This window comes from Tinamus guttatus, unplaced genomic scaffold, assembly GCF_059628265.1.
Source record: "Tinamus guttatus ecotype Peru unplaced genomic scaffold, ASM5962826v1 Tinamus_guttatus_pri_ptg000384l, whole genome shotgun sequence".
Classification (NCBI taxonomy): domain Eukaryota; kingdom Metazoa; phylum Chordata; class Aves; order Tinamiformes; family Tinamidae; genus Tinamus; species Tinamus guttatus.
This window is the reverse complement of record NW_028288918.1, coordinates 3,928,543-3,955,077: the sequence shown is the minus strand read 5'-3', so window position 1 is coordinate 3,955,077 and position 26,535 is coordinate 3,928,543. Positions and strand designations below refer to the sequence as shown.

The 26,535-nt window shown below is 36.5% G+C and overlaps 1 protein-coding gene across 2 annotated transcripts in view; it reads left to right on the top strand.

Annotated features, from left to right (window-relative positions):
* The window catches only part of USP9X (ubiquitin specific peptidase 9 X-linked), a 97,822-nt gene that overhangs the window by 38,786 nt on the left and 32,501 nt on the right, over positions 1-26,535 (top strand). For both annotated transcript variants that reach the window (XM_088530668.1, XM_088530667.1), the window contains exons 12-24: positions 307-513; positions 1,475-1,611; positions 6,269-6,402; positions 11,878-11,965; positions 13,417-13,759; positions 15,323-15,418; positions 16,735-16,946; positions 18,787-19,027; positions 19,239-19,388; positions 19,493-19,613; positions 20,087-20,217; positions 20,513-20,791; positions 23,731-23,856. In XM_088530668.1, coding sequence (XP_088386794.1) covers positions 307-513; positions 1,475-1,611; positions 6,269-6,402; positions 11,878-11,965; positions 13,417-13,759; positions 15,323-15,418; positions 16,735-16,946; positions 18,787-19,027; positions 19,239-19,388; positions 19,493-19,613; positions 20,087-20,217; positions 20,513-20,791; positions 23,731-23,856 — 2,265 coding nt within the window. The remainder of the gene's footprint in view (positions 1-306; positions 514-1,474; positions 1,612-6,268; positions 6,403-11,877; positions 11,966-13,416; positions 13,760-15,322; positions 15,419-16,734; positions 16,947-18,786; positions 19,028-19,238; positions 19,389-19,492; positions 19,614-20,086; positions 20,218-20,512; positions 20,792-23,730; positions 23,857-26,535) is intronic.

Below are 26,535 nucleotides of genomic sequence, written 5' to 3'. Positions count from 1 at the left end.
ATTTTGACTACTGTTGGACTTGTCAACAGTTATATTAATTTTAAATAAACATCACAGATGTTTTTCAAAAGTTTTTAAGTTTTTTTTTCCGTCTCAGTGTTGAATGCATCTTAGCACTAAACACTGCAAAGCTTTTCAGTTGTGTTTGAATTCTGTATTAATTGCATGTGCTGTTTATTTTCATTGGAAATACTTTGTTATCCCATGCCTTACACTCACATCTTTTACAACAGTGCAGGTTTTAATGTTTGGAGCCAAATTTTTACAAATGAGTCATTTTTCATATTGAATAAAATCTTTCATTAGGCAAGCTGGACAAATGCAAGCAAGAAACAGCGTGAGAAACTGCTTGAGTTAATCCGTCGCCTTGCAGAGGATGACAAGGATGGTGTGATGGCACACAAGGTGCTGAACCTGTTGTGGAACTTGGCTCATAGTGATGATGTCCCAGTTGATATCATGGACCAGGCTCTTAGTGCCCATATTAAAATTTTAGATTACAGCTGTTCACAGGTGAGCAATCTGGTTTGTGGGTCTGTTGTGAAATCGTCACTAATAGTTTCCTTCCGCTCCCCTCGTGTTAAATTACTAAACTTTTAAATTTCACAAAAATGTTGCTGTTCATGAGACTAGGATCCTTCTACTGATGTCCAGGTATTCTTAAGGTGTATGAGACATGTTTTAATTAGCGGAATTAGGACTTTCATTGGAGAGGGCCAAATATATTATTGCCTGTCTTATTATAACTAGTAAAGCAATTGTTGACATTATTATAGTGATGACCACATTGGAATTAAAGCTACCAAAATAAGTAGGAAGAAAGGACAAGTGTGTTTTGCTCTCTCTGCCTTTTCGTTGGCTTCGAAGACAACTGCTTAAATAGAGAGGCAGCTAACGCCTGTTCTCATCTTCGTTGTTTGTTTTCAAATCCTTTACATGTCTTCAGTAATATTAGGGAAGACCTAGAGAACATCACTGAAATTACATTTCTTCTCTATGATGATATTTTCATACTATTCCTTTCCTTTTCTAACTTCTCCTAACTGACATAATAGTGATTTGTCATGGTTCCGTGCTCATCTGTTCTCCATGCCTGACAGCCACTGGCAGGTTTTATTTTTGTTCTTAACAATTAAGAAAGAATTATTGTTTCTTGTTACTTTATAGCAATTTGAGTAGTGAAGAGAAATAACTGAAAGGGAAGAAGTTAGTTACTGATGGCCCTGTTTGGCTGTGGTTTTTATTTTAATTTATGCTGAATACTCAAATGCTTAAAGAAAGAGAGCTCTTCCATGCTGGCTTCTCTTGACACCTAATACTACTTGGATATTTTTTGTGAATGAATATTTCAGAATTTGGTTCATACAGTCTAATATTTAGGTGGTTTTGTACATTATATTTTATCTTGGAAACAAAGTAATGGAATGTTTTTGGTTTCTGCAATGTATTTGACTGTGAACACTTGCTTTTTAAGGACCGAGATACACAGAAGATCCAGTGGATAGATCGTTTTATAGAAGAACTTCGCACAAATGACAAATGGGTCATTCCTGCACTGAAACAAATTAGAGAAATTTGTAGTCTGTTTGGTGAAGCACCACAAAACTTGAGGTAAGAATGGAATGCAAATAGGCTTTTGTCTGTTACCCTTACATGGGTTGGAATGGGCCATTTTTTCTTACAAGGAGCAGGGAGAATTTAGCTAAAATTACTACCTGTATTTAAACATGCTCTTGGGTTTATTTTAGTGTTTTAAAAAGATTTTCATACATAATGTGTTCCATGAGAGAGCATTAACTGTTTTCTCAAATGTGCTGATATTAATTTTTTTAGAAGGATTATGGTCTGATTCACAGAAAATCTGGGTCCAGTTTTTTGCTGTTATTTGTGACCTTCCCTATGTTATGGCCGATAGAGTTACAATACAGTCTAGCAATAGTTACCTTACATAATACAAAGAAAATATATTTTGTGGGTGTGTGTGCACTCATGAACCCATTCTTTGATACACTTATACAGGTCATGTAGCTTACATACTTGATATCAAAATGATTTTTTTTTTCTATTGTAGAAAAAATAGTCTATTTGGACTTGTAAAAATCAACAAACCATCTCTTCAAGTGTACTTTTGTTTACAGAGATGTCTGAAATTCTGTGCTCAGAACACTTTGTTTTATATCCATATAGGATATACACACACTCCAGAAAAATGTTGTTTGCTTATCAGGGTATCATAATTAGTTTGTTTTGATTCCTGTGGGTAGGTAGATAGATCAAATCAATGTTGCTATTTAATGTACTTACAGGAAGAGTCAAGACAGAGAAAGTTGAAGGATAAGCCTTTAGTTTACATGAAATTATTTCTTTATTGATAATGTTTTAAGGTGCTGTGATAGTGCTACATCCCTGGCTTTGGGATGATTATTTGTTTAGATTGCAGTATGTTTTCCAGTTTTCATGACATCCTAATCCTCTACGTTTTTCATAAATATTGTCTAGGGGCTTTCTAACAGAGTTGCAGAAATATCTACTTGTTAGCAGAAAACAGATTTCTGGAAGTCCTTGGCATTCGGCATGCAGTAAGGTCTGAGTGAACGGAGCTAACTGCTTCTTCATGGCGCTTGAACAAAATGGATGTTTTTTAGCACAGTGCCTTAATGAAGAAGCTTTGCTTTAGAGAGTCTTTCAGATGGGGCTCATTCAAGTCACCAGACAGCTTTCTGCTCCAAATTAATCATGGGGGAAACCTAAATTTCTTCTGATTGTAGAAGACCAAGTTCCCTGTACTGCAGGCATATGTACAGGTAAATGGTTTGAATCTCTCCCCCTTTTTGTTTAGGTTGTCTCTTTAGTGCCTCAGGTTTCTGGCAAGCCTGTGTCTGTGTGTGAAAAAGGAGAAGCTTTTGATAGATATTATTAAGAGGGGTGGGATATTGATACTGCCCAGATCACTGGAAATCTGTAGTGAGAGGAGAAAATCATTTTGAGGTAACGTTTGTGACAGATGACTTGAGCATTTCACTGGGCTTTGTCCAGGCATTATCAATAGCATTAAGTATATTATTTTGGGAGTTTTGAGTTTGTCGACAATTAAAAGTTATTAGGAAAAGACTGAAGCTACTGATTCATAGCAAAAATGCTTAGAAATTACCTTATACAATTTGCACTATTCAGATTCTTTTCAGGAGGAGGATTTAATTATTGCAGCTAATCCTGCAGTTGAATAAAATTACAAATTTGTTATGAAGTTATTTTGGTAATACTTAATTTCCTGACCTCAAGGAAAACCGCCTGTTTTGGGAAGTCTAGTTTAACCAGAATTGCAACAATGTAAAAGATTAATGCTTGGGTATGTGCAAGGAGGATGCCTGTTAATATCAGAATAGTCAATTTTACTGGTGTTAGTGTATAGTACATCTTAATTTTCTCTGTGTTGGGTGATGGAGATAGAGCGTCCTCCAGACCAGTTTCAAGCAATTGTTTGACCTGTATCTATTTTAGCAATATAAAAAGATTGGTTTCCTAAATTAATTGCTGAGGGAGATTAATTGAACATCGAGAGGACCTTCTGTCAGGAGATCAGGGATTTGTGACTGTTCTAAGACAACATTGGATTTAGTTTCAAGTCAGTTTTTAGCCTACCTTTTAGGTTTCTGGTTACTGCCCCTATTGTTTGGTTCTTTAAAGTCTGCTTGTAAAGGTTGATAACATGTTAATCTAATAGAAGAAGTCTTAATTTAAAAAGCTAATTTGCATGTGTAGTATTACTTTGGGCAAAACTAAAGTCAACTTGAAAGAACTCCATTCAAGTTAAAAATTTGGGATTTTGCCTTTGTCACTTGGAGAGTATTTTCCTACCAAATATGCAGTCACTATTAGTGTTTCCAGAACACTCTGGCATCCATCTCAAAATGATTTTTTTCATGTTCTTACACGTAGATCTTTAATACCCATTTAGCAAAATTACAATGAAAAATGACTGTTCTGCTCTTTTTTTTTTTTCCTCGTACGTATGGTTCTCTGCCGCAGCAGCAGCAGCCTCAATGAGCCCAACCTCAGATACCTGAGGAATAATTCAGTAGTGTGTATGGAGTTGGCTTTATGTTAAAAAGTCTGCTTGTTATCAGATCAGTTTTTTTTCTGCATGGATACAATCATCTTGCCTTTGAATCCACCCTAGCAGGTTATTGAAATAACTGCTTTGGGTATGTTGCTCGCAAATGCTGTGCAAGAAGATAGCTCATAACTAGGGTTATGCTCACAATTCCTATTTTTGAAGTAGATGTGAACCAAGATGCATCTGTTGAGGGGAAAAAGTGAAAAATATCTGCCTAAGAACAGAGTCTTTGTCTGGTAGAGACAATACAATGTTGCTATACTTAATATGAAATAGGACAAAAAACCTTCTATATGTATGTGCATATACAGTTATAACTATATAATCTATATGCAAACAGCATAATTCAGGAAAATGCCCATTCCTGCTGTGCTTGTTCCTTTAGTTGTGTTGTCATATACATTTCCCAAACTGTCAAAATTCTCATTTAATGTAAATGCAACTTTGTAAATGCAACTTTTTGTCTAAAAGTAAAATCTCAGCCACTAAAATAGAAAAATCAATTTTTCTGCTTTTGCTGCTGGATTATCCCCAACAAAGAGGGGTGATGGATATATATGGGGGAATGATGTATAACTGGAAAGTTTCTTGGAGGGAAAACAGAGGGTATTGTCTCTGCAGTACGAAGCCCTATGTTTTCTGCCCTCATACTCCTGTCCGTTTGTTTTTTCTTTTCTATCCTATAAATGTCTGTTTTCTTTTTTGCTTTTTTTTTTCTTTATGAAAACATAATTTATATTTTAAGTGCATCTTTCAAGCTGTTTTTGGAAACCTCTGTGTATTCCAAAACTAAAAGACCTCTCTGCTTAGCAGGCCAAACACTGTTGCTTGCGAATAGCATAATTATTGGGATGGATGTTAATGGCTTCCCTGCCTTTTAAGCTCAGAGTGACAGTGAGAGTGACTCTGGCCCAGTAAATCAATAGCTCTGTTGTCATTGCATCTGTACTAGTGTAGAGGTGTGAGATGGTTGTCAGCGGGTGCTGAGTCTGGTGTTTCTCGCGTTCCCTACTGATCTCAGAAGGTGTGACGGTGCTTACTGAGTGCGCATCACCTGATGTTGAGGCTCAGTTTCCCAGGATGGGTAAGGGTTCCCACCAGCAACCCATTCACCTAATTCTAGAGTCTCCTGTGCTTTAAAGGAAAGGAGAGTAGTTCTGGCATGACATTTGTATTTCTTCAGAACAGGCTTTGGGATCAGGTGAGCCATGCAATATGTAATTATTTTTGTCCCTCTTAGCATTGTCTGCACAGCCATGGTGGAGTTCCCTGATGAGGCTTTTTGAGGCTACATGCAGAGATGACTAGTCCCCAGTTTTGGAAATAGATAGCGTTGCGATAGTGAACTTAGGCCCTGTGTTTTGTCTTGCAGCTTATTTTGTAAAATGAACATAACTAATGTCTCTTTCAAGAAAAGTGTCTTTTTCAGATCTTGGTAATATACTTAAGCATCACCCAATTACTTTTCTTGGGGTGGTACTCCTTCTCTTGAGCTCTAGTCCTGTTTCTTCTTGGAGCATATATTTCTTTTATCTATGCTGTTTCTGTTTGTACCAACTATGTGGGGTTTTTTTCTTTTTTCTTTCTTTTTTTTTTTTGATAGATACAGTTAGAAAAACAAGGAATGCAAAATTGTTCAGACTTCTCAAGTATTGGAACAATTGTCTTGCTAGTAGACAGGTTTTGGCTAATATGTTTCATTATAGTTATAAGACTATTGATCGGTCATTCTGGAAAATTGGCATAGTTTTACATAATACTTAGATTTATGACAGACAATATCAGGTGAGAAGACTATGGTTATAGAGATTCTAACTATTGTTATCCAGTTTGCAGGCAGATATTTCCTTTCTTACCCTGCTTCAGGTGTTCTCCCCTTAGCATACTGAACTCTTCACGTTGCTTTGGTATTTTTCATACTGATTGTAACTATAATCCAGATGAATTGCTCTTACTAACTGGAACCAACTGTTAACATGTCAGGGGAAAAAGAAGGGCAAATATTGTCAGAGACTCAATATGGTTTCTAAAATAAATCTTTTATTAAAATATGGAACTTGCTTCCAAGACACAGGTGCTCAGAATCAGTTTCTGAACTGTGAGGTGAAAAACATGCCTGCTTTTTCTGTAACACTCGTGTTTTAATTTCAGTCAAACTCAGCGAAGTCCACACGTGTTTTACCGACATGACTTAATCAACCAACTCCAGCACAATCACGCCCTCGTTACGTTGGTTGCAGAAAATCTCTCTGCCTATATGGAAAGCATGAGGCAATATGCTAAAGGTAAGTTCTGCACAGAAAATGTTTCATAAATAAAGTGTACAAGAACTCCATCTGAAAATGGATTTGAAAGCAAACTCTTGTGTTGGAATAACTGATAGACTGTTTGCTTAATCATAGAGCAGGTGTGGGATCAGTAGCCTTTGTGGTGTTAGCTTGGGTCAAAACAAGCTCAAAATGTAAACATCTTGTTTCATAATTGAACATATATGGTGGGTTTTGCAGTAGAATATTGGGAAATGACTGCTCGTGATTTTCTGTGGATTGATGCACATCATCTTACCCCAATTAATTAATTTAGGATGGTTATTTTGTGGAAAATAATAATAATCTTGAATATTGCATGACTTCACGTGTGAAATTTTTTATGCTTTATTTTGAATTTTTTAAGCTCCTTTGACATTTTTATTATTATATTTCTGCGATAATCTTTCTGTATTTGAAGCCAGTGGAATTTGTCAGGGAGAAGGACTTAAGACTACTTTGTTTTACTGTACAACTCCAGTTCTTTTAGTTGCTTTCTCATTACATTTGTTATGAGCAATACTTGAGCAGCACATCATGTTAGTTTTTATGTATTTTGGTCTAAACCTAAGTGTATGCTGAGGAGTTTGCACTCTTACCCTTGGAAGCAGATAGCCTTCTAGCTACCAAGGTAGAATGCAGACAGCGAGGAAGGCTGCTCTCAGTAACACTGCCCTGTAGCATCCTATAAAGGAGCCAGCAGAAGTGAAGGGGGAAAAGAGGGGTGGGGAAGTCGCTGTGATTTAGTAGGAAGCAGGGACCTGTTCTACCTTGTGTAACCTACTACCAGAGTTTCAGTTGCATCTCAAAAATTTAATAGTGTATTATGTTAAAGGTTTGGGAATTCAGCATGAATTGTTCAGAAGTGCTAAGATATTGCACATTGCAAAATGTGTGTGTGTGTTTACTTACCAAAAGTAAGTTTTGGCTAAAGTGTTCTTATGTAGATTGCCCTATTTTGGAGTTTGTTTAATAGTAGAGTACCTCATAGCCATATCCCAAATGTGCCTTCAAAGACCTTTGAGCCACAAAACTACATGAGGGCATCCACAAGAGGGATGTGGAGCTGCTGGAGAGAGTCCAGCGCAGGGCCACAAGGATGATCAGGGGCCTGGAACATCTGCCCTATGAGGAGAGGCTGAGGGAGCTGGGCCTGTTCAGCCTGGAGAAGAGAAGGCTGAGAGGGGATCTAATCAGTGTATATAAGTACCTCAAGGGAGGGAGTGCAGAGGACGGTGCTGGTCTCTTTTCAGTGGTGACCACTGATAGGACTAGAGGAAATGGCCGGAAACTGAAACACCAAAAGTTCCACAGGAACTTAAGGAAAAATTTCTTAACAGTGAGGGTGACAGAGCCCTGGAACGGGCTGCCCAGAGAGGTTGTGGAGTCTCCTTCTCTGGAGATCTTCCAAACCCGCTTGGACGCAGTCCTGTGCCACGTGCTCTAGGTGACCCTGCGTGTGCAGGGGGGTTGGACTAGATGATCTCTAGAGGTCCCTTCCAACCCTAAGCATTCTATGATTCTATGATTCTAGGGCGTTGGCTTCAGCTAGATAACCGGACAATGAGAGTGACAAGTAAGCTGAGTTTTTAGACTGCAGCTCTGTTTCTCTGCTGAGGCGTGTATGGGATTTTTACTTTCATTAGCTTAATTCATGATGACATCAATTTCTGCAATGCTAAAATTGTATTAAATGCTTTACCCTGTAGTATTTTAAACTCAGTCTTGTCCAGTAAGATGGAATAGGACATGCCTAATGTCATGTAACTTCTGTAAGATGTTAAGTGTCCTTTGGTAAAGGGTAGGAGGGATTATATCTTGAACGTCCTTTCTAAAATCAAAGAAGTAAATGTAGTTGGTGGCTTAGGAACTCGTAAGTTTTCTTCATTTGATGTAAAAATAACATTCCATTTATAGTGAGTGTTGCATTTTAACTACGTGGGCAACTTTCTCCTTTCTTTTGGGCATTGGCCAGCTCTGAAAATGTAGGTGTGGTCCTCAGGATTGCAAAGGAAGCGTAACCAGCAGCTGTGCAGAGAAGTGCTCTTTCTGTTCAGAGAGAGCCTACGTGTACTGTTCATGTAGGAGCTGATCCATTAATTTCAATTAACTTTGAACTTTGAAACTGAATAGTCATTTATGGCAGTATTGTTTATCTATCACATTGTTGATTACTTTGGCAGAAAAACTAGCCAAATGTTTGCTTTACATTTCAGAGTGTCTTAATGGGATCTTTCTGATGCCAAAAAGGCACATGCTTTCCCCTCCAGTCAACTATGGCAGCTCGATATATGCATTTTTGCCAAAATAAAAATTGTAAATGTGTAAAGGATATAAATTAAATCTAATTCCAAAGCAATTATTTTTTTTCCTTTCTTACAGAGCTGTTGCAAAGTACTATTGGTCTGCCCCAGAATGCAAGGCCAGAAGAATCACAGTGCACGTTTTTTTTTTTTTCTCAGGCGCTTTTATACCCAGTTAAGGCCAGCCAGAAAGCGTCTCCTAATGCTATAGGTGCTGTACTAAGACCATAATAGGCAGTTCCAGTCTGTACAACTTCTGTTTCCGTTTCTATTTTGTATACTAAATAGAGCAGAACATAGAGAAAGCAGCATGAGGCTTGTAAGCATCCTAATATCTCCATGCTTTCATGGAGAAGGAGAGGGAAGATACTTGATGGGATACAAATGGAAGGAGAAGCAAGTTATGGTAATTATGTAAAGAGCAAGAGCTGAACAACTGTAGCATCAAGCTGAGACTGAGGGAGAAGATACAATGCAAATATCCAATCACAGGAGAAAAAAATGCCATAGGGAAGAAGAAGAAAAAAAAATGTTCACAGATTTTTATGGAAGTTAACTTCACAATCACTGTGTAATCTGTGAAAATGTTTTTGTAGTAGTTCTGAATTTGCCAGAATTTGATCTTCCTGAAGCCTTAATATATGTTCTTTTCTGCCAAACTCCCTTTAATGATTTTGCCTCTTAATTTTTTTGTTTTTTCAAAGCCAACTCTCTTTCATTTACTTTCTATTATCGTTGATTTTATCATCTTTCTCCCCAACTCTGCAAAGTCCTCCATGAAATGAAGTGACTGGGATTGCATAGGACTGGCATAGTCCTCAAGGAAGGCATGCTGTTTAAGTAATTATATCAGTTCTTATTCCTTCTCCTTTCAGTTTGGACTTTTTCCATACTGCTTTTGCACTTCCTGGTAAGGTCTTCATGGGCAAGTTAACAGTTCTGTTCAGATACGGAGTTGATAAAATTAAGGATCCAGTACCCTTTACAGTACTCAAATTCTCTGCTCAGTGATGATTTGCAAAATTTATTCCCCTCCCCTTGCACTCTTCTGTGCAGGAAACATTTTTAATGAGATCGCATTTAGACATCCTGCAGGAAATAGTGTAAAATTAAATTGGGCAGATGTTTAATGATGCTGAGATGAAGAATATTAGGGTGGTTTTGTTTTGTTTTAGTTCAGCAGTTTTAAGAATTCTTAAATTCTTAACTCATTGGCCTTGGGTGACTTCAATACTCATTCTTCCGTTACAACCACTCCTGGCACTTTAGTCTTTGAATTAATTTATATTCATAGCAGCAAAATAAATAAATAAAGGGCAAACAGCCCACCCCATCCCCACCTCCTAGCAACATCTGTTGAACATGTAAAATTAACTAATTTTTGTTCTCTGCAATGTCCTCGTCTCCCTTAGCTTTTTTTGCTGGGCTCTCAGCTTTTTTTTTTTCTTTTTTTCCTAGTTCAAATGCTTAAAGGTTTTTTGCTTGTATGTTTTTGATAGTTTTATAACATTTTATTTAGAAATGTTTTTGGCCTGTTCTTTTGAAAATTACCCCTTACTGTTGGCTTGATTCAGGTTAAAATTTAAATTTTTGAAAGATGTCTAGTGGGCAGAATGGTAGGTCTTCTACATATATGAGTTTACTACTGTTCTTCTGACTTCCCTTATTTATTTTTTGAGTTAGTATGCTGTGTGTACATTGTATGTAGGCAGCAGTATTTAGGATAATTACTTTCTTTTATTGTAAAACCCTTCTGGCATATTTCAGCAGTTAGACTAGTGTTTTTTCCTTCCTTGGTATAAGAGGAAGTACTGGTTTGTTTAGCTATTTATTCAACTTTCAGAATAAATTTTAGAATGACTGCATTTTGTCATGGTACAATCTCCCACAGTTGAGTCATTTTAGTCAAGTATTATCTGAGCAACTTTATAATAAAGTATATAGCAGTAATTATGGAGGGGTCTTATGGAATGTATGTTGCAATGAAATATTTCTGACTAGTATAGATCAAAGACTAGAGCTGTGCTATCGAAAAAGCGTGTGGTAAAATGATGCTTCATTTTCTGAAGAATTCCCATGCCCACAAAGGTCCAGTAATCCTAATTTACAACTAGTATTTATGGGTATTACCTGCTAAAGAAAAGGAGCATTTTTCTGAATTTGAATTAAGTTAGTGGGTATGAAATTTCTAACTCTGAAGGCTACATGTGTACACAGTAATGTGCAACTGTCAGGTTTCCTCAAGTTATTGGAAGCACCCCTAGTTATTAACTGTTTTCTTCTACTGTGAAGTTTCTTCTACTGTTCTTTGAGAAATATCTGGATTATATCTCTTTTTAAAAAAAAAAAAATCAAGTTTCCACAAAGCAAACAATTGCTTGTTAGACGGTGTTGTGCTAAGATTTGAAAAAAATAACATTTAAGTGATGATTTCTTGGTTTACTTTCAAATTGCAAAACTATTGTTCTGTTTCATGCTGTCAGTATTACAAGCATGTAGTTTTCCTACTTGTAAGATTGTAGTAGATACAGTTGTCATCTGCTTTCCTCCTGATGTGGTACACGCTTAAGCATGCACACATGCACGCACAGTGCTGCTAGAGAACTGGAGTTGCAGGGCTTTTGGAGAGATAAAACCTAAGAACTTAAAACTGATATTCTTGAAAAGATATTTTTTAATGAAACTAAATCAACTTTAGAAAAAGAAATACCGAAAGATTTGAACGATATATTTGGTGTACTTTACCAGACTTGCTTTCCAAATAAAATGTTTGAAATTTGGGAAAATTGATTTAACTAATTAGAATGCAGATTCTTACTTGTTATGTAATACTTCAGTGTACTGTAATACTTCAGTGTTTAGTTCTGTAATAATTCAGTGTTATACTGAATATTGAACATGTATCTGTAAGTAAGAATTTGTTTGATTATAGATTTGAGGAATCTTCGCTTTTGCTCATTCTACTTTAGGATGCAGGATTAGCTGTTAGGAGGCTGCAAACAGCTATTTCTGTACATCTTACTGGAAATGTATTGTCCATTGAGTGGTTTTAATTATGTTCAGAACAGCAAGTTGTCGAGCATGAGCTATCCTTTGAAGTCAGTATGTCCTTTCTGTATGTTTTCTCTAATGGTAGCTTTCTTATTTACAGAGCATGGTGAATATGATCCTCAGACTGTAAGACCAGGGAGTAGATACAGTCATGTGCAAGAAGTACAGGAACGACTTAATTTTTTACGGTTAGTTTTAACATGGTTATTTGTTACATTTGCTAAACTGTAGCTATAATTAATATCTAAAATAAATAGCCATGCTAATTGTTTTTCCTGTCTAGTTTTAGGTTGCTGTATGAACTTCGTTCAGGTTCAGCTGCAAAAATGCAGCAAATGCTTTGGGGCTTAATCTGCTGGGCTTGTATATTAATATTGGAGTAACCAAATAAATATTTCTAGGGCCTGTATAGGAAGTATATGGTTTTGTTTTCTACTTTACAATTCAAAACTTTAATTCTGCACTAGAATTTGCATAGGCTTTTCCTCTGCCTGTATACAGAACCCTACGGACTGGAATATAGGGCATGTGTATATACGGTTTTACATACTTTGAATCTTCAGCAACATTACATGAATATGTATTTCAAGTATGGATATGTCCACATGTCCTTACTTGGTTCACTACATCAGTTCTGAATCCACAAGGGTAAATTAACACAGTTGCGACAAGCATGCATGTCATTTTAACGAAGGTCACATTCTTGAAATTTGTGTTCTTTGTTTATTAATAAAAAGGAATTAACGATCTCCTGAAACAATTCAAGCACAGAATATCTAGACAGCAACTTCTGGAAAGCAATGCCATGTCCTAGCCCCTCATTTCTTTCACCCAAAAAAAGATTTTTTCAAACACAAAAAAGTGTTGACCCTGCATGTGCAGGGGGGTTGGACTAGATGATCTCTAGAGGTGCCTTCCAACCTTAAGCATTCTATGATTCTGTGATTCCAAAGAATCTTGATTAACCTATGTTAGTTAGCACTTCTTAGTGCTAGCCCTCATAATTTAAGGTTTGTAATAGTTCTCTGATAATAGCTTGATTGGAATCTAAAATTCAAAAGTTTCCAGTCCCTTGAGTTCTGTTTCAGGCTGCATTCCATTGAAGTAGTCTTTTTTTCTTCTTCTTCTTCTTTTTTTATTTATTTTTTATTTTTATTTTTGAGTGGGATTTTTGCCATTCTGAATCATCAGAAAGGCATTTCAAATAATCCAGTAAAATGAGTGCTAAAAGTAATTAGGAAGAGGAAAAAAGTGATTTTCTCATATATTGTGACACGACTTTTAAACCCGCATAGCCTACCTTAAGAGATTTGTATTTGTGTGTAAGTGTATGTATATGTAAATCATGTTAAGTATTCTTGTAAGAAAACCTGTTTTCTCCACTTGTTTCCTTTATTATTAATGTATATTAATTAAATATAAATTAAATATTAAAGTTTTTATTCTGCAAAATCTTACTAAGAATCATAAGACTGCTCACATGAGTAGACTGATGATATAAATAGAGTTTTCAGGGTCATATTTATGGTATATACATGTCTAAAATGCATATGCAAATTATTTCATGTACTTTTTACTGAACTGTGACTCGAAGATGTCAACTAGAAAATATTGTTAATTGTCTCTTTTTTTGCTCAAGATTTTTATTGAAGGATGGTCAACTGTGGCTCTGTGCCCCTCAGGCGAAGCAAATATGGAAGTGTTTAGCTGAAAATGCCGTTTATCTTTGTGATCGAGAAGCCTGTTTTAAATGGTATTCCAAACTAATGGGGGATGAACCAGACTTAGACCCTGACATTAATAAGGACTTCTTTGAAAATAATGTGCTTCAGCTGGATCCTTCCCTATTAACAGAAAATGGAATGAAATGTTTTGAACGTTTCTTCAAAGCTGTGAACTGTCGAGAAGGGAAACTAGTAGCAAAGAGACGAGCCTATATGATGGATGATCTGGAATTAATAGGATTAGACTACCTTTGGAGGGTAAGCTAATTTGAGGAAACATTGGAAAAGTCGATTCCTAAGTATCTCCCAGCCTTTTTGTATTTTTAGCCATGTGTCAGTTGTTAATCATAGACTCAACTTACGGCAAGGTGCTTTTTCAAGCTGAAGGTATGGGCATCGACGTCCATGTTTTCCCAGGGGAGTGGGACAGATGTGCCTTAGTAACTTTGTACGCTAATCCCAACCCGGAGTTTAACAAGGAAAGTTATTTGAAAACATGAGGTGTGTTAGTAGCTATGTACGTACGTGAGATTAAAATTTGCCTCTCTGGTATATCAGTGATCCTGAGAATCCCTGCAGTTGAGTCATCTGTAGGACATCGAAATGTATGACTTAGTTGCTTGCTTTGCCCAAAAAAGTGTGTGGGATTTTTGGTTTCTGTTTGTTTTCCTGCCAGACTTCTGCTTAACAGTTGCTCAACAATGGGAGGTGAGAGACATTTTTCTCTCATTAGAACAAAACTTTATTTTGGGCATTTGTTCATGTTATTCATAGCATGAGCATATTATAAACTTGTTTATGTTATTCATTCGGGAATGGTAAGTGAACTCACATGGTTTCTATTTACCTTTTATGAGTCTTTTCTGAACATAGTTGTATCTGTTACAATTAAAAATGTAGCTTTTTGGTAAAAGCTTTCTGTTTCTTTCCAAATACAGTAGTGAAAAACATTGAGCTGATTTTATTTTATTTTTATTTAAAAAAAAAAAAAAAAAAGTTTGTTCTAATTTTCAGGAACTGTAGTAGGTCAAACAGTAGCTGCAGTGTGGCATGATAATAGTGCCTGTGGTTTGTAAAATGTGAGCCATGTGTAAAGCAACAGACTCTTGTAATTTTGCTTGTGGCTTGTTGAAGTAGTCATAGTCACAGTCTTGATAGCTAAAACCAAAACACACTGGAGTTTTATGCAAGTAAGTTTTCACGCAGTGGTGGTGTACAGAGTAGCCCCCACAGTGCCAGAATGGGTTAGTCAAGGAAAGCAACTGCCTGGGATCTGCCCTGCTGCTGGGCAGGAGGACACAACTTGTCGATCTTCAGGCCAATATCCTGCAGGGGTAGCAGCTCGCTAGGGCTGCTTGCAGTATCCCTGGGACCGGGGGCTTGTAGTGGCAATTCAGACTACCAAGTTGGAAACAGTGTTGCTTCCTGCTCCTGCCTGTTTCATCTCAACTGCTTTAAAATTCTGTTCTAATTTTTATGGTGATGTAGAATACTTCAGCATTGAAAAAGGGCACTTGCTTTAAAGTGCAATTCTTAGTCTCCTAGGTTAATTGCCTGGAAATTCTAAATATTTATAAAGCCTAGGCTTTTTTTTGCTGACTCTGGCGAACTCTCTTAAAATGGTTTCTTCTTCATCTTAACTTGTACTATGCAATTACTTGCAGTGTAACATCTACAGGTTGTATTAACTAAGCATTTTAGTCACTTGTACCTCATTAGTGAATTACCCATGTGTGATGATGATTATGTGTAGTCATTTTGTTTTCAAATGTTATTGCAGAATGTTTTCAGATGTCCTAACACTTGCTTTTATTATACCAGGTTGTGATTCAGGGAAATGACGACATCGCAAACAGAGCAATAGATCTTCTTAAAGAGATCTATACTAATCTTGGTCCAAGGTTACAAGTTAATCAGGTAAAAAATAATAATAATATGAAATAGGTGGGACAAATGGTAAAAGAATGGGAAAATAGAATTCAGTGATATTTTTTAGAGTTGAAAGTTGTGAAATGGAGAATATTTTTTCCTGATTTGAAGAGTATGCTCCTGAGTTCAACCATCAGTTTCTAATTGAGTGCAGAATTAAGAATCTGACGGGATATTTAGGGCCTGAACTTTGACAAGTCTTTTTTATTAAACTTGCCTTTTGTATTTGTTCATTCTATTTACATAACAGTTTATGGTGTACACTTAAGTTAGCCTTCTGTTAAATTTCCAGATGTGGTCCTTATTTGTACCACTGGGATTACGGAAATCTAGGGGGAGGGAGGAAAGAGTGTTGTCCTCCAGACAATATTCAGTTGATAGCTTGGCAGTTGTGATTCTTAAAACTTCTTTTTTCTTAACTGTTTCTCCAAAAAGACTTGCAAGAGTCTCCAAGAGTAGATACAGCACAACTGCTCTGGATGGTACCTTGGCAGCCACGCAAGCTTTGTCTTGCTGGAGTGGCAGATGGGCTGCACGCCTCTGCCTTGCTATATGTCTGGTCCTGGCAAGTGCATGTAGATCTTTCCACCTGGAAATGGTTAGGTGGACACTTTGGAAAACATCAGATTTGCTGAACACGCCCAAGTGTTTTGCTTCACTGTGCTGATGCTCATTCTCAGTTTCTAATCTACATTTGAGAAAAGTGACTATGAGTGTTACCATGTTTGCAGTAGAAGTGTTTCCTTACACCAGGAGACCAGTGGTGTCTCTACACTAGAGACTCTTTCTGTGATAAGTCAGTCGAGGTCAAGAGCAAGGAGGTGTTAGAAATCAGAAAGAAAGATGAGATTTATTGCAACTGTTGCTGTATCATATCTAGTCTGAAGTCTATTTTTCTGCTAGAAATGAAGGGTATCTGCAATTGGTTCTGAGGTAAGATTTATTCTGATGGTCTGCAAATGTGCTATGGTCACCCTAATGTTGAGCAAGCTGACCCTTACTGAATTGTCAGGCAGAGATCCTGTAATGGAGTCTGAGGAAATAAATAAGAAAAGGTGCAATTTGCTATTTTTAGTGCAAACTTCCACTTTTTCTGTTCATGAGCAAGTTTGCCCTGTACAGGCTACTGATGACTTGAGCAAAATTTTGAGCTAAATTAGATCTAACTGTCAATGAGTGTTGTAATGTGAAATAATCGGCTTTTAAGAACTACTTACCTGTTTTTTTTCCACTTGTACCCGTTTATTATCCAATTGAAAGGCCATTTTTAGTATTTTAATTGCCCCATTTTTTAATATAATTAGGTTGTGATTCATGAAGACTTCATTCAGTCCTGTTTTGATCGTCTCAAAGCCTCCTATGATACGCTCTGTGTGTTGGATGGAGATAAGGACAGTATTAATTGTGCAAGACAAGAAGCAATACGAATGGTGAGAGTGCTGACTGTTCTAAGAGAATATATAAATGAATGTGACAGCGATTACCATGAAGAGAGAACTATTCTACCTATGTCAAGGTATGTGTTAAAATGCACTACTGGGATTTCTGTTAACTGAGATATTGCTAACATCTTGGCAATTTTATATTGTAAAGGGATTATATTCATGCATGTGTTTATAGGGCTTCTGCGTTCCATCCCCCCTGAAGTTTGTTTGGTCTGTAGTCATGTGAATTGACTCTTAATAAACTCCCATAATTTTTTTTTTCCCCCCAAAAGAACTTCAGATGAATGCAAGATACCTTCACAGTGATGGTCTATCAAAAATGGGTATAAATTATTATTTTTTTTTTTTAAAAAAAGAAGGATCCATGCAAATACAGGCCTTCAGCTATACAGGAAGGAGTTGGAAGACCAGAAAATAAACTCGTATATTTAGTGTTTTCTTGTGTAACTGGCAGAGTGTACCTTATGGCTAGATTGTTTTGGATATATTTCCTTCTTTTTTTTTTTCTTCTAGCTCCAGATAACTGTTTAAAAACAACACCATTCTTTAAATCACTTACAAAATTAGCAAAGACAAACTTTTTAAGTAGCTCTGTCATAAAGAGCATGTTACAAATGCCCATGCTACTCTTCCAGAGTTGTTTGCAAAGATACTGATCTTATTTAGCCAGCCTAAATGTAGAATTATCTTTAAGTGCAATATTCTGGTTATGGCGTAAGTTCAGCAACAGTTTCCATCCCCCCATAGAAAGGGAAAGAAAAGATGTGTGGAAGTGTATTCATGTTTCTGTATTCCTTCTTTCCTTGTACATTTGTCCTTGAGTAAAACTTTACTTTCAGTCCTTGCTTTAACTCAATTTTGTATCGGGGAAAAGAAAAATACTTAAATTGTGTAGACACTTGTCAGAAATAAACTATTTTATTTCTGTGAAGATAAAAACAAAGAGATTGTTTTAATATTCCAATGTTAGTAGCTGCTGTATGTGGGGAAAAAAATCTCAGAGAATGTTTAAGAATTCATAATGATTAGATGGCTACAGGATTATAATGCGGTTAACCTCCCTGCCATTAAAAAAAAAATCCATCTCCTTTCTTATTTTTAAGTGCTCTTTTTGTCAAGCAAACTGAAAACTGCTGTTTCTTTTCTTTATGGTGTTATGTGTCCATTGGTGGTACATCTTGTTTATATGACCTGTGTATTTTATTAGACTTAAGTTTTTACAGGTCTTGTTAGCAAGGAGCTGTTACAAGGAATTTTTACCTGCCTTTTTGTCTAGGATCAATTTGTTGAGATTGTGGGCACATCTTTCCTGCTGAGTTCCATGCCACTGTACAAGTTTGATCACTGGTAGAACGTAATTTTTTTTTTAATCCCTGTTTTAATCTTCAAAAGCATTTTGATTTTTAGATGTGGAGTTCTAATATTAAATCAGTTTTTGAGAGAAGGCAGTCAGACTTGGTGACCTGATGAGTATTTTTCTGATGTTTCTGTGTTTGGAACAGTTGTTTCACAAAAAGAGCAAAATGTAGTTGCCAACCTAATGGGCCTTATTGCATTATTACAATCAGGAGAAAAGATCTAAAAGATTTTACACTTCTATAGTTATAAAAAAGACTTTTTAAAAATTCCGTCTATGTTTAAAACCTCCTGGCAAAATTGGTCAATTTTTTTGTGTATAAAACCGTATTTTCATGTATGTTTGGTGCATACCAAGCATGGCTTCTTGCACGTTTCTGTTATGTTTGCAGCTCTTGGTGCCGTCACAAAGTAATCACATGCTGGAGTACAACACTGTACGTAAAGATTTAATATTGAAATAGCTTTGATTCAAAACATATCAGGAATTATAATAAGTTTTAGATTATCTTTTTTGTCCTCATGAAATACTTTATCTGAATTGTTTGTTTTCAGAGCTTTCCGTGGCAAACACATCACGCTGGTAGTTCGTTTTCCGAACCAAGGCCGACAGGTGGAAGATCTAGATATTTGGTCTCACACAAACGACACAATTGGCCAAGTACGGCGCTGTATTCTCAATCGCATCAAAGCCAACAGTGCGCACACGAAAGTAGAGCTGTTCATTGGAGGTGAGCTCGTGGATCCTGCAGATGATAGAAAATTAATTGGACAACTGAATCTCAAAGATAAAACGGTAAGTGTTGCAAGGCAGTTAATGATTTTAATTCATGTATTGCTCCCTCTTTATAAATGCTTTAAAAAAACATGCGTTGGATCACTCTATTTTGTGAAACAGTTCCATTCCTCCCACCAGTGCTACTACAGTAGCGCTGTAGTAGTTGCTCATTTAGTAAGGAATCCTCATTTTTTGCATAGCATTGATAAAATGTTCTTCTGTTTTTCAGCTAATTACAGCTAAGCTTACACAAATAAATTCTAACATGCCCTCAAGTCCCGATAGTTCTTCTGACTCTTCCACCGGTTCTCCGGGCAACCATGGCAATCACTACAGCGATGGTCCAAACCCTGAAGTTGAAAGCTGTTTGCCTGGAGTGGTAAGCAGATACTTGGATTGTAATTAACATTTTTTTAAAGTAATTTTTGCCCTATATTTCATCTTTAACTGTTTTTTTTGTTGTTGTTGTTTGTTTGTTTTAAGATCATGTCACTGCATCCTAGATACATCTCTTTTCTTTGGCAAGTTGCAGACTTAGGCAGTAGCCTAAATATGCCACCTCTTAGAGATGGAGCACGTGTCCTTATGAAGCTCATGCCACCAGGTATATGCTTAATTTCATCCTGCTTTATCTTGATGGATATATCTCACCGTTTCTATAAAAATGAAGTTTCTACTTTCTGATAGTTTATCGGTGCTGTAACTAATGTCTCTATTATCCTGGTTAGAGTCATAAATGTATTTCCAAAACAGTGATGTCTCATCTGTCTTAAAAAGTTATCAGAAAAAAGAGCAAACTGTGTGTTTGGTGCCCTAGTTCAGTGCAGTGGAAGCATGGAGAAAATGTTCTATTTTGTAGTGGTTTTATGACATTTCTTTAACTTCTTAAGCTTAACTTTATTAGTCTTTTTACTGACAGTAAGCAACAGTGCAAAACACTTCATAGTCTGTAGTTGTGTATTGGTTATTTTCTGTAACTTTTTTGACATGGCTAAATTTTTAAGGTTGATAACTGAAAATACCCCTGGAATGTTCTGGAGTAGCTATGTTACAAACTGCTTAATATTTTTCTTGCAGACAACACTACGGTTGAGAAACTAAGAGCTATATGTTTAGATCATGCAAAACTTGGTGAAAGCAGCCTTAGTCCGTCTCTAGACTCTCTCTTCTTTGGTCCTTCTGCCTCACAAGTGCTCTATCTAACTGAGGTATGTGATACTTTGCCTTTCTGTTTAAAATAAATAAATAAATTTTTATTAGTATCTTTTAGTTTTTATTAGGAAAAGTCTCTAGACTTGTTTGGCAATGCTCTTTGTAAAAACTTAAGATGAAATTCTGTTTTGAAATTATCAATTCAAAATACTTGGTATAGTTTATTGGAGTGCTGTATGGACTGTACTGCCAAAGCATAGGATAGAAGTATTCCAGTATAGTCTCATGTTCAATCATCTGTCACCAAGCTAGTGCAATTTTATTAGCTAACTTGCTGTATTTTTTCTACAGGTAGTATATGCCTTGCTAATGCCCGCCAGTGCACCTCTGGGAGAAGATGCCAGTGACTTCCAATACAACTTCTTAAAAAGTGGTGGCTTGCCTCTCGTATTGAGCATGCTGACCAGAAATAACTTCCTGCCAAATGCAGATATGGAAACTCGAAGGGGTGCCTACCTTAATGCTCTAAAAATAGCCAAATTATTGCTAACAGCAATTGGCTATGGCCATGTTCGAGCAGTGGCAGAAGCCTGTCAGCCAGTTGTGGAAGGCACAAGCCCAATCTCACCGGTAATGTAAATCTTCCCTGATGCAGATAGCAATGTACTATGGCTTTAGATCGTCTGCAGCAACAACATCTGTGTTCTTACTGTTATGATGCTCTTAAAATCCTGTTCCTTTCTGACTGTGAAAAGGCTGGTATGAGTGCATGTCTTAATGATGCAAGCTTAGATACCATAGATTTTGGTTATTGGTCACACGTGTTTTTTCACTCATTTACATGACTGTAAAAACTTGCAGTTTTCACCTGTGTGTTTATCCCTTAAATGCAAACTCGGATTCTTTTGGTAGGAGTCTTTTGAAGAACGTATGGCTTCCTCTGGATGTTTCCATATCTCATAGGTATTGTTAGAGCATAAAACGCAGAGAATTGTAGTTGGAGCATGTCACCTCTTTTTGTACACAAAAATGAGCATGGGAGACAGAATAAGCAGTTCAGTCAATTGCTTGTAGAAAAATTATTGTGGAGAAAAGCCAGGTAAACTGTGAAGTGAAATGTTTAAATTGAGAGATATGCTACTCTTACATTTCTTCAAGTTGGAAAGAGTGGAATGATAAGAGCACCAAGAGCAGATTTTGTGCATATTTAATATTGCTAGTAATTCTACATGTGGACAGGTGTGTTATAGGTCAAGTTTTTACATTTGCTTTCTTACACTAGGGGTAGTGCATAGGGCCCCAAAATTTGCTGCTATCCTTCTTGGACAGTTGCTTCCTGATGTTCCAGCTATCTTCTTGCTTTTGTGAAGTTTCATCCTAAAAAGTTGCTTGATCTGTCAAATTATGCTCTGGAATACATGAAAGGTCCACTTCAGATAGCTTTCTCCTGGAATATTTGCTAAGATCCTTCTTTAAAACAGAGAAGTGCAGTCCCATTAAATCTGAAAAACCAGAATCTTGTTTGGTTATCTTATCTACATCTTCTAGAAGATACCAGCTTTTGTTTTCAAGGAGATCAAAACTCTTGACATAATGCTTTCATGAACAGGTGAAGACCTTTTCTTGTTTCTTGTCTATGAGAATGAGAACACTATCTTTAAGCAGGTGTTTGCTATCTCTAAGCAAATGTGTTGTATCCATTGTCTCTTAAAAAGGGTAAACTACTGCCATGTCATCTCATTCCAATTATCCAGAAGACTGACAGTAGTGCAGATCGGTGTCATCTGAGTGTCTTATATGTAAGTACACAGTAGTTTGGAACTGGTTTATGCTGACCATTTAGATGGTGGTAACATGCCATGACTCCATGCCTCCATGACTGCAGGCATTTGTTATATAGTCCTGCAAACATACAATCTATCACAGAAGACAATTACTCTTGTTGTCTTCATCATTCTATTTGAAGGACATTGGTCTTGATACTTGATTCTCCTGCTGCACCAGACAGCTGCTTTTTTGAGTTGAAGGTGGCATTTGAACATGTTTTCTATCCGCTACATGTAAAGTGCAAGTAGCGCAGCCTAACTTTCTATACTGGCTGTCTTTTAATACACTGAGGTAAGCAAGACTGTATCTGCTTACAGATAGCGTACAGTTCCAGTTGTCAGTCTGCTATCTATCCCTATGGCCTTTTTTTAAAAAAAAAAAAAAAAATCCAGTATTTTCTGCTTTGCTTTCATAGAAGCCTAAACGCCAAGTATGCTGTTGAGCAGTCTTCTCTGTTACAAGTATCCTGGTTAGCTCCCATCTTATATTTGATCCTTTTATGGCCAGCTTCAATCATGTAAGCTCTGTAACACTGGGCACTGCTGAAAAGCGTCTGGCCTGACCTCTTTGTGTCTGGTTCTCAGGTATTTAAATGCATTAATTAATTAAAGATTCCCCTGCAGTCTTCTCTTTTTCAGGCTAAGCAGTCCCACTTCTCTCTGCCTTTTTTCATATGGGAGATATTCTGTTCCTTGCCCCGGTAGCACTTCACTGGGTGCACTCCAGTATCTCCATATTTCTTATACTGATAAGCTCAGAACTAGACACAGTACTCGAGATGCCTTCTTGCCAGTCAGAGTAGAAGGAAAGTATTGGCTCCATCATCTTGCTGGCAATGCTCTTCCCAATGCAGCCTGCCCAGCAGCTCCCACTTCTTGAGCTTGCCTTCGAGAATGTTATGGGAGACAGGGACAAGCCTTCCTGAAATCAAGGTAGGCAACATCCACGGCTCTCTCCTTGTCTACCCGGCCAGCCAGCGCAAGGCTATCACGTAGGTTAAGCATGATTTCCTCGTGGTGAATCCATGCTGACTACTTCTGACCACCTTCTTGTCCTTCAGGAGAAGGAAGTTGCATTTTAGTTGAGTTGTCCAGGCTTAGAGAGGGGTAGGTCAGCCTCAGAAGAAGGAACTCCAAACTCAAACCTAGAGAGACGACAGAAACTTGTGCTGGATTCAGTTTCTTTTGTGAAAGGATGGTAAGAACAGGAGATGTAATTTAGTGCTCTAAAAGTTCTTTCCATTCAAACTCAAATGCTTTATATGTAGTTAAATATAGTGAACTCTGAAACCATATTCTTCTTGATCACTGGTAGCTATTCAAAGGGAGACATTAACCTTGCCTTAGAAAACTGGTTCTTTGGTACATCAGCAGAAAGGTAAGAAGGAGTTGTAGTTCAAAAGGTTTTACTAACTTGAAACAGCCAACTTGAAAATAACTCTTAACTTGAAGTAACTAAACAAGCCTGCTGCCCTAAGTAGTTTCAGGCAAATGCCTCTCATCTACTCTGTGATCTTACACTGTAATAGGCAGATGTATGGTATGTAGATCGTGTCTAACTGTTTCAGTGAGGAGTTTTCTTCTTGGTGTACATGATTTCTAAATGTAGTTTTCCTTCCAAGATTGTATCTATCCACATGAAACTCTTCCCAAGTAATTGAATGTTTTCATACCTTTTTTTTTCCATCCCGTGTGAAATAATTATATATATATATATATGTATATAAAAAAACTTTCTTCCAGATAAACCAGGCTACGCATGACCAGGCAGTGGTGCTACAAAATGCCCTACAGAACATTCCCAATCCAACTTCAGAATGCATGCTAAGAAATGTAGCAATTCGTCTTGCGCAGCAAATATCTGATGAGGTTGGTGAATTCCCTTCTGTGTCACTATTTTTCTTTTTTTATAGTATCATTTCTTTATCCTTCTTGAACTTACTGTTATGTAAGAAGTGGATTATCCTCCCAAAATGGCATAAAAAACCTGAGATACTATTCACACACGGATTTAGTCAGCTGTCTATTAAAAGAATTTAATGAGTTGGTTCTCATTAAAATTCACTGAATTTCACTGAATTCCAGTATCATAAAGAGACATAGGTGAACTAGACTTGTTTATGCACAAGGTTTTTAATGGATTGCAGTTATTATCTAGATCAGTATTTCAGAAACTTGATGTCATAGATTTAAATATATTTTTTTTCTTTAGAAAATATTTTCATTTCTTCCTTTTTGTTCTTTCTCTCATGTCTTGGTTCCTGAATAATACAGTCATCTGGTTTATTAAAGTACAGTCTCTAATTTTCCAAAAGTAGCAAAACTGCTGTGGATTTAAATTTGATATTTGTTGTAGTTTGCTGTTGAAAGGGGTTCTTCCCATCCCCTTACCCTGAAAAAATCATTCCAAAGGCTTTTCTTTCATCACCTCACTTTCTTTTTTTTTTGCAGAGAAGCTCTGACATGTGTTCTGTAGACCTGCCAAAAGACTGCAGGGTAGAGGGAAGTCTTCCACAAAACTCTTTATACTTAGATACTTGCAGATTTTAAAACCAAACGAAGGGGGGAAAAAAAATTAAAATGCTGATCTTCGGGGAAGGAGCGGGAAGAAGGGAGGGCAGATGTTCCTTGTGATGCTGCTAGCGTAAGGTTGCTTTGCTCATGGCAAAGGTGGCAGGTTTTTGTTGGCGTGTTTTCAAGCCCTTGTTAATGTTTGGACCGGTCTCCTCAGGAGGCCAGTGTATTAGTTGAGAGTCTTAGAGTCTCATTGTTGATATGTTGTCTGAGCATTAGAAAAAAGAAATTGGAAATTTCTGAGAACTGCTTACCTAGGACGGATATAGAATCTTTTTTGGGGTTTTTTTTGGCTTTTAAAGTTCGTCTAGTTTTTTGAGGCTACATTGAATATAGATTCCAGATGCCTTTATTGAAAAGCTGATAATATAATATTAAATTAATCTAAATCAGTATAAAATTGAATATAATATAAACAATGGTAGATGTAATATATAAATGCTTTTTGATGTTGTAATTTCAGTGGGAGATACACTTGCATAATTGCAGCTCTTCACTTAAAAGCTACCAACATTTTTATAGGCTTTAATAAATGTTCTCGTTGTGTAATTAATTTTAAAAAGATTCTCTGAGTTGCGGCATCTTGAAAAGCGTTTGCTAGTCTCTTTTATCTTCTAATCTTAATTTTAATTCTTCCAAAGAGGAATAATGTCCTTCGTGTCAAACGAATACATAATATTTGGTACCTAGAACTGATGTGTGCCCTACTCTCTTGCTGCTTTAATTAAAAAAAAAAAAAAAAGAAAAAAAGAAAAAAAAAAAAGAAAATACTGGTTGCTAAGGAATATTACAGTGACTTTGTGTTTGCTAGATTTATATTACATGGAGAAGAAAAACACAGCTATTTTGTTACATTATAACTGATGCTTACTTTTGCTTAGATTCTAACTGGGTTTTATTCTGAGACTTGCATTAAATAAGAAGTCCTCAAATTCTGGACTTACTGGATAAATTCTGGACAAATAGTTAGCGACTGTTTTTTGTATAAAATGAAAACATGAAAAAGAATGCTTATTTTAACGTTTGAAGAAATAATACTGCACTTAGATGTATAAATGTGTCTTGCTACTGAGATGCATTTTGTATAATAAAAAGGAAGGGGATTGAATTCAAAATAACTTTTTAAAGTTTGGAATATAATATTTTTGAACAGTGTGACTTCTTAATTTAGCTGATCTCAGTGTGAATTATTTGAGCCTAAATTAAGAAACAGACACTTTTGCTGCCGGCTTGCGTTAGCTGTTGTCAATATACTTGTGATCCCCTACTTCAGGTTTAAGAATTTCTTTACCCTTGTACGCAGTTGTCAGTTAGTAGACTTGGGTGATTTTATAATCTGCATAATCTGGCCAAAGTAGAAAGAAAATACGATCATCTTCAAACCAAAGCACTGTTCGGTGACTTAAACGGTTTAATTTTCTGCCTTAAAGAAGAATTTTAAGGACTTGTTACTCTGTTCATGTGGGATTAGAAGCCAAGGACCAAAATATCTAAGTGAACAAGAACTCCCAAAATATTTTAGACTGCTATGATGCATCATACACAGTTTGGTTTCGTTTTTCCAAAAAGGTGTTTTGTAGGAGTTTTTCTCTAATGAACACATGCAGTGCATTATAGAAACCATTAGATGTTAACTTGGACATTGCCTGCAATAATGAAGAATGATTCTCCATTCATAAAATGCATGTCCTGTGCATGGTCTCATTTGCTTTAAAATCTATATAGCTTGAATGTAGAAAAAAATCTCCTTGTAATACATCAGGTATTTGGATAAACTTTAGTTTGTCTAGCTATCAGAGACCGTGATGTACATATATGTCAAGGGAGAGGAGGAAAACCAACCCTTACACTGTTTAAATATTACAATATTTACTTTTTTTTTTTTTAGGAGAAATTCTTGTTTTTAAGCTTTATATATGTAATGAAACTTAAGAGTTTAGATTCCATGCTAGCATTACTTGCACCTGTATTTTA